We start from the raw sequence: 12,891 nt of genomic DNA on the forward strand, positions 1-12,891 counted from the left end.
AGTTGTGACTACATCATTTTGTTTTCTTCATGAAGCACAGGGGAGGCAGTATTCAGGACAGGAGAGCCAACATGGAGGAGAATGTCTTTGCAAGGAGTGATATCACAATATTATTATTATGTCTCCCTCCACTATGTGGATAAGGTTTTGAGAATATTAAGATGATCATGTATGTAATAAGATTCTCAAATAATGTAATAGGGTAATGACACAGCAGAGTCATCCCTCAGGATCCACAGGGAACTGGTTCCAGTACTCCTCACATTTATCAAAATACACAGTATAAAATGAACTATTTGCACATAACCTATGAAAACCTTCCCAGATACCTCAAGCCTTTTTTAGATTACTTAAATATCGGCTATGTAAATGCCATGCAAATACTTGTTATATGTTATATAGTATTGTTTAAGGAATAATGACTAGAAAAAAATATGTGTATGCTCAGTACAGTTGTAATATTTTCCCCCTTAAATTCCAATATATAGTTGGTTGAATCACAGGTATAAAACCCAGGGATATGTAGAGCCAACTATAAAATATTGAGAGTTTAATTTCAGAGATGAATCTAAAAGATTCTTTGAATGCTTTCTTGTCACCTTTCCTGTGTTAGAATATACAAAAGAAAAATATGTGGAAACAGAGAGGGAAAAATGGGTATCCCATGAAAAACTTGCTTTCATAAACTCAGCAAAAATTACGTAATTTTTCACAACTTAAAATTTTTATATTATATTTATATAAAATGATTCTAGAGAAATGTTCATTTTCTCAGTGTTATTCTTAAATAGGGAAATGAAAATAATAGTATCATGGGTATAATTCACTCTTAGTCAAATACTACATTTCTGAAGATGTATGTAAAATTAAAAATCAAATAATGTTAAAATTACTCTAGAAGCATTTGCTATTTAAAGAAACATTGCTATGAACACTCTAATAATACAAAGGATTTTAATTTTAAAGTAAAATTCTCACTGTATTAAATTTTGTAGGCAATGTAATACTTCTGCACATTGTATGGGCTTGATATAAAAAATATATCTATGAAAGACCAAAAAAAACGTAAGGAGGAAAGTTATGTAACACTAACATATAATTCAAATATTCTTTGTGTCAGAAGAGAAAGGGGCACAGCAATTAATTGATCATAATTTTCTCCAAATTCCAGGATCCACTCACCCATGTCAAGTTTCTCTTCATTATTTATTTCCATAACTACAAATTTCTCACAAACTGCAAAGGTTGGCAAAGTAGAAGAAATAAACTGGCCAAATCTTCAAATAAAAAAAGAAATCAAGTTATGGATTTCATTTTTCTTCCCCCAAAGAAAGAGTAAAATATAAAGAAATTAAAAATTAACACTTTTTATTTTAACTTTTATAGATTTTTTAAGTGATTTTATTTGGCTTGCTTCCTCTTGCACCATCCCCAATAGCAATATAAACAATGTTTTAAAAATACAGTTCTTCAGAAGTATGAATTCTTTAATGCACTAACTTCAATGGTTTCAAAAGACAAACATGACTGATTCAAGTTAAAATGCTCTAACATTATCTGTATAGATCCACTGTAGACTTGGTATTTAATTTGGGATCTGGAAATACTAGTACGGATCAAATCCTGACTAACACCTTTTAACCATGTGACAAGGGTCAAATGGTTTCATTTCTTTATTTAAAAAGGGGAGAAAAACTTAAAACTCTGATAGGTTTTGGTGATAATTTCAGCAAAGAAATCATTACAATGCTAAGAATAAATACTAAATAAACAGGGATTATGATAACTACAATATTCCAAATGAATTCTGAAACTCCAATTTTAAATGTCGCCAAGTTAAAAACATGTTTTCAAGGTATGTGTATGGGTGATGGCAGGGCATGTGCACAATGAGTGTATGTGTGTGTGGGTGCGCATGGGTGCTTGTGCACATACACTTGAGAATTACCAGAGTTAGGGGAAGAGGGCTGGGGACTGAACACTTTCATGTCTAGGCTAATCAATCTCATGGGGTTAATTCCCACATCTTTTCTCTCCAATATTCTATTATTCACTGGGGGCAACAACTAACTCTGCTTCATAGAAATAAAAGCAACATATTGAGGAATTACACATTTTTAATGCCTTACAAATATCATGGCATCAACATTACTGGTGTTATACTGGCATAGGAACCAATTACATTCATCTCAATCATCTTAACCTCACTGGCACTTCTGGTTAATTAAAAGATAAATACAGAAGTTTTCACTACCTGAGCAGATCATTGCTGTTGGGAAAACCTTGTAGCAAGAAGCTCAGCACATTACTGATAGCAGCAATGGTAGGCTGGGATAAAGACATATCTCGAAGGGTCAGTAGCAGCTTTGGGATTAACTGGAATTCCCTCATTAACTTGGCATTCTTGGAAGCTTCACTGTAAGAGAAGAAAGATTTAATATACTGTACTATCTTTTCTGTAGCTGAACAACTAACTACATAGGTATTAACTAATACCTGGACTCAGTGAGCAGTTCAATAAAGTGTTCAAATAAGGAAAGATGGAGTTCATATGGTGCATGGAGCCAGACCTATAACAAAAAAAACAAAACAAACAAAAAAAAACAGTGGTAGATTTAAAGTTAAAAAAAATTCCCAAAATGTAATTCTGACAAAAACAAAGACAGCACATGGAATTTATTTCACTTATATAATTAACTGAATATAACCACTTTATAAATTTTTATTTTTGTAAAGTCCTACAAAACAGCTTGTACATAGAAATAATATCAATCACTACAAGTAGGCCAAAAAAAAAAAGGACAATTGATGGAATTATCATACTTAAAAAATCTGTTATAAATATGCTCTGCATGTTTAAAAATGTAACAAAAAGATGCAAACGAGGAGGAGAGAAATGGAAGATATCATAGCTACAAAACAAACTTCTAGACATAACAAAATAATTAAAATGGAAAATATATGCGTGACATTAATAGGAAATTAGATATTGTGGAAAGACAATTCAGGAAATTATTCAAAATGAAGTATAAGAAAAAAATACCAAAAATAAGTGACTAGATAGCACATTAGTGATTTGTGAAACAATATCAAGCAATCTCAAGATATGTGGGATGTCCATAAAAGTAAGAAGGGCAGGAAAAATTTCAGATTTTATGAAAATGACAAATTTGCAAATCAACAAACCATGTCAAAGAAAGATAAAGAAGACAATGGAGTGACTTAAAAGTGTGAAAAGAATAAAAACAGTCAATTAGACTTATATTGCATGCAAAAATATCATTAACAAATAAGGAATAAAGAAGACTTTTTCCAGATAGGAGAATTCATTAACAGCAGACTGGCACTGTAAGAAATGCTGAAGGAAGAATTATGCAAGATAGAGATTTGGATTCACAAAAATGAATAAGGAGTGTCATAAACCCCATATACATAGGCAAATAAAAAAGAATTTTTAACATGACTTTTGAAAGTAATTGAATTATTTAAAGCAAAAACACTATAAACTATTGTGGAGATTATCAACATATAGAAGCTAAAGTAGAAAACAATGGAACAAAGGGTGAGAGGGAAGAAATGGAAAATATGCTACCAAAAGGTATTTACAAGGTACATTCAAAGACAATGAAATTTTCTGGATGCATATAAAAAGTTTAGGAAAACCAGTACAAAGGAAAATTTTTGTATGCTGTTTTAATTTTTTATATTTGTGAAATGGCTTTTTAAAGAATAGGGTCAATTAGGTATTTATAGATTATTTATGGTTTGGGGTAATAAAGGATCAAGTCATAAAGTGCTCAAGATACTATGAAATGAAGCCAAAGTTTGTTAAGCAATTGCATTTCTAATGTTTTCTTATTATCTTTAATCAGATAGCTATAAATAAAGCTAATTCATGATTTGAATGTGTCAGTTACCAAATGAAAACAAGGTTAGGCTGGATTAGATAAATCTCTTAACTCCTACATAATCCTTTCTGCACATCCTCCCTATCTCTATATTTCCACAAGTATTTAATCAGCTATTTTTCTCTTCTAATGAACTGAACATTATGAGGCATGGACTATACATTTCATTTTTACATCTTTAGCAACTAACATGGGGCTTGGTTCAAAAATATTCAGTAAATGCTTTCTTAAAGGAGAGGGTTAGGTATTAGTAGTCTGAATACCAAGCTAGGAAATATATATACTTCATTGTGTAAGAAAGGGAATTCACTGGGATTTAAGTAAGTAATATGCCTTTAAAAAAAAAAACAACAACAAACTAGATGACAAAGGTAGACCAGATAGCCTGAGGAAATGGGGGGGGGGCGGGCACGAGAAGTGAACTATCCTAGGAGAAAGAGGAGACCTGACTGGGGCCAAGATTAGGATGTAGCAGCAGAAGCAAAAGAGGAAGACCATGAAATGTGAAAGAAGAGTCTACATGATTTTTGTGTCAGACTGTTTATAGACAGGGAGGAAGAAGGAAGCTGATTTTATAATTTCAAGCCTAGGGAATAATGGTATTATTAATAGAAACAAAAGTTAGAAGAAAGAACTAATTTGGGGAGGGATGTTAAGTTCAGTTAAGGTATTGCTGCTGGGACACTAAAATGGAAATATTGAGAAAGAAGTAAGAAATAAGTCTGGAATTCAGGTGTCAAAGTTAGAGATTTAGATTAGAAAGTTAACTCCATAGAGATGAGACTGTGGGATTAGGTGAGAGTCTAAAGATAAAAAACAAACAACATAAAACCTCAACAAAATAGTAAGAAATAAAAATGAACATCTTTCCATAAATCATGAAAATTTTATAGTCAGAAAATTTTACTAAAATTAATGAGGGACAAAAGAACTAGGACAGTGTTGCCTGAAAGCTGGCAAGAGATGTAAGAGATACAAGAAGAGGATAAGGAACCACATCAAATGCTATTGAGAGCTATAGAGGCTGAGAAGTGAGTACGGGCCATAGATTATTATCCTCATAGGTAAGACAATCTAGTCTCAGTAAAACAGGTAGGGCATGCAGCCCGTTTTCTAGGATTCCATAATCGAGGGAACAGCATATAATAATTATAAGGAAGAGTTAGGGCCTAGTACCATGTCTGTGAACATTAGATGCTATCACCATTCTGGTAGCAAAGAAACAAGTCAAGGAAGACAGACATAATCTCTGCTCTCATAAAGCCTAGAGATCCTTAAGTTTTCCAGGGATGTAATGTATACATTTCTTGTACATTGATTAATATGAAGAGTGGGATGAAAAAAGAAGTGAGCTAAAAGGATAAACGTGATTAAGGATAAAAATGATTAAGTGGGACCTTCAGAGGACAGAGGGCAAGCTTCATGGGTGATAAGACAGCAAAAGTGGAAATCTTGTTATTTTGGCAAAACGAATGATATTTTTACCATATAGTTTGTATTAACCAAAATTATAAGTCCAGATTTCTATTTACTGTAGAAAAGTTTCTATCATAATTATTTGAAGAAAACATTTGCCTCCAAATCACCAGTGCAGCAGTGTATTAACTAGCTTAGGTAAATGTACTGCACCATTTCATTTCTATGTTTGTAGAGTGGAATATATCTGAAGAGAAAGAAATTCTGCTCTTTATATTTTACTAAACAATGTTAGTACAATAACCATAAAATTATAAAACTTTAAACACATCTTAGGGATAAAAGTGTTTATTATACAAAATTTAAAATTGGATTCATTGACTACATGCTACCATCCAATGTTTATATACATACTTCAAAATCACAAAGCAGGTCCTGGAAAGCAGTTGAATTGGGAATAATGGAGGTCTCATGTCCACTATCAACAGTTCCCACCAAGGAGAAAGTTAGATGGAGGATGTGGCTGTTAAGAAGTGAACGTTTCTTTTTAAGCAGCATTGCCAGCAACTGTAAGAAAGTAACAACAAATGCCTTTTGATAAATCACCATGTATGTATATATCACTCACACTCACACACATACACGACACATATGAAAATACATGTAGAGTAATGAGGCCTCTGAGCTGATTTCTAAATTTTTATTATGTCAAATACAACAATACAATTAGAGAAAATCTGAAAAACAAAATAATCCTAACACTCTACTAAAATATATTCCCATATAAATATTTGAATAGTTGTTCCTATCACAGGCATTTGTACTCTTTTTCTCTATACAAAAGGACTTTTTCTTTTGCAACATAGTCTTCATAATTACAATGTAAAAGACTGAATACTATTCTATGGGACAATAATAATACACTCAGTCATTTTCATACATTTGGTACATTTATATTATTCTTATTTTTTCATGGTGAAAAATACTACAATAAATGTTCTGAAAGTGTTATAAAACAAAAACATTTACAAAAATAAAGTATAATTAAATTAAATTTATACAACATAGTAAGTAGCATACTCACTACCAATGAACTAATTGCTAAAGTTGTAGGACACATATGTGTTTCATCTATAATAGAGGGATTTAATCTTGCTCCAAATACTTGTTTCAAATTACTTCTCCCAAGTAATTTTATTTTGCTGAATTATGTTACTAGATGTGTATGGATGAATGCTGTGTATTTAAATTTCATGTGGGTTTTCAGGAATAGCATGGCACACTTAACTCTGCACTGGCTCCTGAACAAGTAAGGGAATTAGAGAAGGACAGGGTATGAGGTGGAAAGAACCACAAGAAAAAAGGGAATAGTATGGATTGATCATTGATCTGGCAATCTCTCTCTCATAGGGGGTAATATGACCCGATTTAATGTCATTTCCATTTCCACAAAGAAAAACAACATCCAAATAAGCAAACTGTTGATCTAAAAATACAGTTGGGTCTCTATATCCATGGATTCTACAACTATACATTTAACCAAAACTTGGATCAAAAATATAGAAAAAAACCAGATATTTTTATTATCATAATTCCCTAAAAAAAAAACAGTGTAACAACACTATTTATGTAGAATTTAATCTACATAGTTTTAGGTATTATAAGTAATCTGGAAATGATTTAGTGCTTACGGGAGGATGTGCACAGATTATGCACAAAAACTGTGGCATTTTATGAGACCTGAGCATTTACAGATTTTGAAATCTGTTGGGGGGTCCTGGACTAACCCCCATGAACAGTAATGAAAACTATATTCAAATGTATCAAAGCTATGTGGAAACAATGCTTACTTCAAAGGTATAGTGTATAAGACTAGATAAGAATGGATAAAAGGATAAACTGAAACAAAGAAAACTTGTTCTCATTTGGCATGTACTACTTTTAATAAAAACGACAGACTTTTTAAGTTCACTTGGACAAGTGTATTCCTCTAGATCTTGAAAAAAAAAAAAAACACAAACCATGAACAATAGAATATCCTTTGATGTGAAGTGAAGGCAAAGGTTACAAACCTGGTAGCCCTTGATTCTTTCCATTTCTTTGCTGGCCAGTGGGTTACTCTTGACCACACAAACCAGGGCCTTGACTGCTGCATATAACCCTTCCACATCAGAGGCCATGGCCACTAGGCCCAGGATGGCTGCAGCTCCACCAATGTACTGCAAAGTAGTGGCAACAGGCTTAGGAACAAATGTTCTTACTCCTGATTAAAAGATAGTGAAAAATAATTAAAATAAATTCACCACACAAACAAGAACTGAATAAATCATCTTAAGTAGTTTGCTTGTAACTGTAACTTTTATTTTAAAAAAGTTTTTCTGTCCTAATATTCTAACAAAATGAAACAATTAAAGGTAGAGTTTGGGAGAAGACAATAATGTTATTATACATACTGTCAGAGAAGGGTCAGGTGTAAAGGAGAAAGTAGAGAAGAACTGGGTTTCAGAGCAAGCACCAATATAGCCACTGTGTGGCATTGGGCAGCATACAGACTGAGGTGAGAGTGCCTTATTAGATTCTTTGGGTAATATACTTAGGGGAATTCTGTGAACTGGGGAAGGAGTCACAGAAGACACTCTGGCAGGAATGAAGTACTTCCTACAGATAAGCCAAGCCAAGTAAAGCACATTACTCACCGTTATTAAAGGCTTCTCCTTGATCAGTAATCTGAGTCACAACATCAGTGAGTCCAGGAGAGAACCTGACTTTGAAATCTACCTTCTATGGTAATCAGGGCCAGTATTATTATTTCATAGGTGAGAATACTAATGGTATAGAGCTTAAAACCTCTGGGCTAATGTCACATAGTTACAACCTAAGTCCTTATTCACTGCATTCCACTATATCACACCACTGCTACATTTCTGAAATGGACAAAGAGCAGTGCTCAAGGAAAACTACCATATACTATAGTGCAAAGGAAACTGTTTTAACAGTGCAACATTATGAAAAAAGAACAACAAAGTTAAAATTTGTGTACATAACTGGGAGTTAAAAATTGTCAAGGACTGACTGGTGGTAAGCACCTCTACTCCCAGTAACTTGGGCAGCTGAGGCAGGATGATCACAAGTTCAAGGCCAGCCTCAGCAACTTAAGAATACTGTGTCTAAAATAAAAAAATTAAAAAGGGTTGGGGATAGAGTTCAGTAAAAGAGTACCCTGGATTCAATTCCCAGTACCACAAAAAATAAAAATAAAATATTGCCAAGAACTGATAAACATCCTTGCTGGTAGGATTTGGATCAGTATTATAGCAACATTTGTTAATCTACAAAGGAACCAATATTACTTGCTGAAGTATATATTAAAAGGAATGATAACTGGTTCTGAATTTTGGATGGGCTGGTGGGATATTATCTCAAGATCCTATCCAGCCAAAACAATTTTTTTAAGTAAATTGCATACATAGGACTCTATAGAATGACATATCAGCTCTAAGTTTTATTACAGTTAGATTTCACAGAAGTTCTTATTTTAAACTCAGTACTAAATTAACAAAAGAATTCATGAACAAAATCACTGCTAAACCAAACCATGAAAGAATAAGTAATAGTTCTAAATATTTTGTTGTTGCAGGGCCGGGGATAGAACCCAGGGCCACATCATGCTCTGCAAGCACTCTACTGCTGAGCTATACCTATACCCCTAATAGTTTAGAACAGTTTGAAATTTACTGAAAAACATCATAGTAGCATATAGTCAGTGTTCATCAGTGCTGAAAAGAGGGAAAAGTTAATGATATTTTATAAAAGGTGGACCTGTTTTTAAAGTTGACTGGAATGTGAGTTGTTACATTAATCTCTAAGTACTTCAAGACTGCTACAGGTCAAGAATTAAAAATGATGCATTTAAATATTACCTTTCAAGTGAGGAAAGTTAATTTAAACTCAAGGCAAATAAAAAGTCTTAACAAACAAAGGCAGTTTAACTCACCCAAATATCCAATCAGAGTAGCCCCAATTGTCCGTGCAGGTCCATTAAGGTGTCCTGCTGAATTGTGTATCAACTTCACAGGGGTGGCATTCTCGTGGGAGGAAATGCCTAACTGAAGAATAGGAAAAAAAAATAATGTAATTATAGAAGAACAGCCTGACTCTTTTGATTGGAAAAGAAACAAACTGTAAGATCGTTAATATATATTTTCTCTCTTTCTATAAGAATATTTTTAAATTTTTTTTTAATGGGCAAACACTTCCAAAGTAGAAACTCTCAAAAAGTAAGTTAAATACAATTTACTAATGACCAGGAATCCTGGGACCCAATTTCAGGGGTCCTTCTGAGTGAAGTCTATGGCATGGTTTATACATCACTCAGTGCCTCACAGCACCCCAGTCAATGAACATATTAACATCTAGAACAAGTATACTTAATTCATGACAATTATCAGAGTTTGAAAATAAAATATTTACACAAGAAAAGGACATGTCAAATTTCTGTAGGTAGGCATGCATGTACACACACATACAATATAATGTAAGAAATATAAAAGCAAGAAATTTACTTTTTATTTACTGCTGTTTCTTGAATAAAAGTGCCGGGCACACAGTAGGTGGTGGATTAAAAAGATGTTGAGTGATAATTTTAAGAATAGCAATTGCTGGGCTTCTTCATTGCCAATATAAATACAAGAATACAAATCATGTTTAATTTCATATAAAGAAATTCTAACATTATCAAATTAAGCTAAATATCTACATGTGTTTCGCTTAAATCAGGAGCCAGATAAACCAAATACAAACAGCACACAGGGAGTCAATGTGAAAAGGACTGAAATATGCTAATTAGAGCCCACAAATAAAGAAGACGATGAAGCAGAAAGAGTTATTTGCAAGAATAATTGGGTATCAATTCAAGATGTTCACTGAATTCCAATCAAGTTTCTCAAAAGACTTGGGATATCATACTCAAACTGCTGAAGACCAAGGGTAAAAAGAAAAAATTGAAAGCAGCCAGAGAAAAATAAGTTGACATACTTATAGTATATAGTCAGAAACTCGAAGACGAGGGCAATGGCACAGTAGAACAACATTTAAAATGCAGACAGAAAAAACTTGTTATCAAAGAATACTATATCTAACCATCTTGTACATCTATTCCTTCTGTACAACCATAAGAATGGAGTCCTAATTAAAATAAGATATAGCCCATGACTGTATAATTAATACAAAGTGAATTCTACTGCCGTGCATAACTAAAATATCCAGTAAAAAAAAAAAAAACATAAATATGATATAAAGGAAAGACTATTATATCTAAGGATGAAGACCATCTTGTCATTGTATTGTTGTTGTATCAAATGATCAGCAACTTAGTAACTTAAACAAATTTATTATCTTATATTTCTGAAGGTCAAAAGTAGAAAATGAATTTTTTGAGGTGAAGTGTTAATCGGGATTGCATTCAGGGAAACTTGGCCACTGAGCCACATCCCCAGCCCTATTTTGTATTTTAGAGACAGGATCTCACTGAGTTGCTTATTGCCTTGCTTTTGCTGAGGCTGGCTTTGAACTTGAGATCCTCCTGCCTCAGCATCCTGAGCCCCTGGGATCACAAGCATGCAGCCACCATGCCCAGATAAAAAATGAATTTCAGTGGGCGAAAACCAAGGTATTGGTTCCTTTTAGTGGCTTTGTAAGAGAATTTATTTCCTATCTTTTTCAGCTTTTATAGGCTACTGTAGCATTCTTTGGCTAACTGCTCCATCTTCATCTTTAAAGGAATGGAAGCTTGAATCCTCTCATGATATAGTGCCACTCTGGCTTATTTTTCTTAGTTACATCTTTGGGGATCCTTGTGAGTCAATTGGGACCATGTGAACGTTTAAGATAATTTTCTTACCCTAAGATCACTCAATTACCTATTTCAATCTTCGATCTGCAACCTAAATCCCTCTTTTCCACGTAAAGCAACATAATATATTCACAGGATTAGGATATGAATGTATTTGAGGGCCTAAATATAATGAATATATTTAGATGCTAAATAAATAAATTTTCAATTAAAAATAAATGAAATAAAATAAAAACAGTGCTGTGTCAAGCTCTCTTTTTAGAAACCACTCCAAATGAGGCTCTGGCATAGCTTTCCAGTGAGAATCAGCCATAGTTACTGGGAAGTTCTTCTGCTTACCTGTTTAGCAATGGCTTTGCTATCCAACTTGTTATACACTTTCCGGATTCTCGCTACCGTCAAGGAGGACACAGATAGTGCATAGAGACCAAAGGACACCTTTTCTTCTGGAACTAATGACACAGGAGAAGGGATAACACCTTCAGATTTTGCATCTTTACCTACAAAAGAATAATTCTTTTCAGAATAATCAGTTGTTTTCCCTATCCTAATACAAAGTTTTTATTCTTTTATTATTACTATAATTTTATCAGTGGGTGAAGCTGAAAATCTTTTCAAGTTGAAATAAGGAACCTGAACTTAAAAACTATTTTACTTAATTTTCAGCTTTTCATTTATTTCTCTCATTAAAAATTAGGAACAACTATTTAGTCATAGGACTTTACATTTCAAGTTTTAAAATATGCTCAACATATAGCATAATGTGAAGAAAAAAAATTAATTTTATCTAACAAATTGTAAAATATCCCTAAGAATAAAGGGAAGGAAAACAAGTGGAATAGCTGTGAGCTTAGCAGTACTTGGTCTCTTCAGCAAGAAGATCAGCTATGCCTCTCCAGATTCATCTGGACAACACAGCACAGAAGTGAAGAGCATACATTTTGGAACTAAATGCTGTGAGTTTCAATCTTGTTTTACAACTTAAAAGCTGGGTGACCTGCGTAAATGTGCCTTAGTTTCCTCATCTGCAAAATGGGGATGACAATGACAGTTACAACTCAATGTTCTAAGATGAATATGAGGGGCTCATAACAAATATGTCCTTCATGTGTATTAACTTATTTATCACATGCAAGTGCTCAATAAGAGTCAGCTCTTATTATATGTTATTTAATCAACAATATGAATAAAAGGACAAATTACATAGTCATACGATTTTTTTATTCTACAATATACTTGTCCTCTTTTGAGACCCTTGGTAGAACCAGAATAAGGCAAAGAAAGACATCACTTAGAAGGGCAACTACAAATCAATTTCAGCTTAATATTAGTTTTTTTATTTTATATATCTTTCGAGAGAAAACATAATAAAAAATGGACTATAGGCATAAAAGGATGAGGAAAAATGATGCTAATTGGCTAGTCACAAGAATATAGGTTTATCTGAACCTACTCTAACAAGAGTAGCAACACTTTAAACTGCTTCATGTAATAGGAAAAATTGTAGAAAGAGAACAGGGTTAAGGTTAGGCTCTTAAAGAGTATATACCTACATCTTTGAGCCAATAAGAGAACCTGGAAAATAAGCAACAAAGAATAAAGACAAAGAATCAGGAAAGTGCAGTAAGATCAATGGAGGAGAGCACTGCAAAAAAAGTGAAAATGGTTAATAGTATCATCTTAAGGGAAATTAGGAGAGAAGGTCCTTTTCTCAGA

The 12,891-nt window shown here is 33.2% G+C and overlaps 1 protein-coding gene across 6 annotated transcripts in view; it reads right to left on the reverse strand.

Moving 5' to 3' along the window:
- Positions 1 to 12,891, reverse strand: part of Wdfy3 (WD repeat and FYVE domain containing 3) — a 260,148-nt gene that overhangs the window by 81,845 nt on the left and 165,412 nt on the right. For all 6 annotated transcript variants that reach the window (XM_076865184.2, XM_076865186.2, XM_076865188.2 and 3 more), the window contains 7 exons: positions 11,515 to 11,675; positions 9,319 to 9,430; positions 7,397 to 7,587; positions 5,739 to 5,891; positions 2,497 to 2,570; positions 2,255 to 2,416; positions 1,183 to 1,277 (listed from right to left, as the gene is read on the reverse strand). In XM_076865184.2, the coding sequence (XP_076721299.2) occupies positions 1,183 to 1,277; positions 2,255 to 2,416; positions 2,497 to 2,570; positions 5,739 to 5,891; positions 7,397 to 7,587; positions 9,319 to 9,430; positions 11,515 to 11,675 (948 nt within the window). The remainder of the gene's footprint in view (positions 1 to 1,182; positions 1,278 to 2,254; positions 2,417 to 2,496; positions 2,571 to 5,738; positions 5,892 to 7,396; positions 7,588 to 9,318; positions 9,431 to 11,514; positions 11,676 to 12,891) is intronic.

The sequence above is a fragment of the Callospermophilus lateralis genome, chromosome 8, assembly GCF_048772815.1.
Source record: "Callospermophilus lateralis isolate mCalLat2 chromosome 8, mCalLat2.hap1, whole genome shotgun sequence".
Lineage (NCBI taxonomy): Eukaryota > Metazoa > Chordata > Mammalia > Rodentia > Sciuridae > Callospermophilus > Callospermophilus lateralis.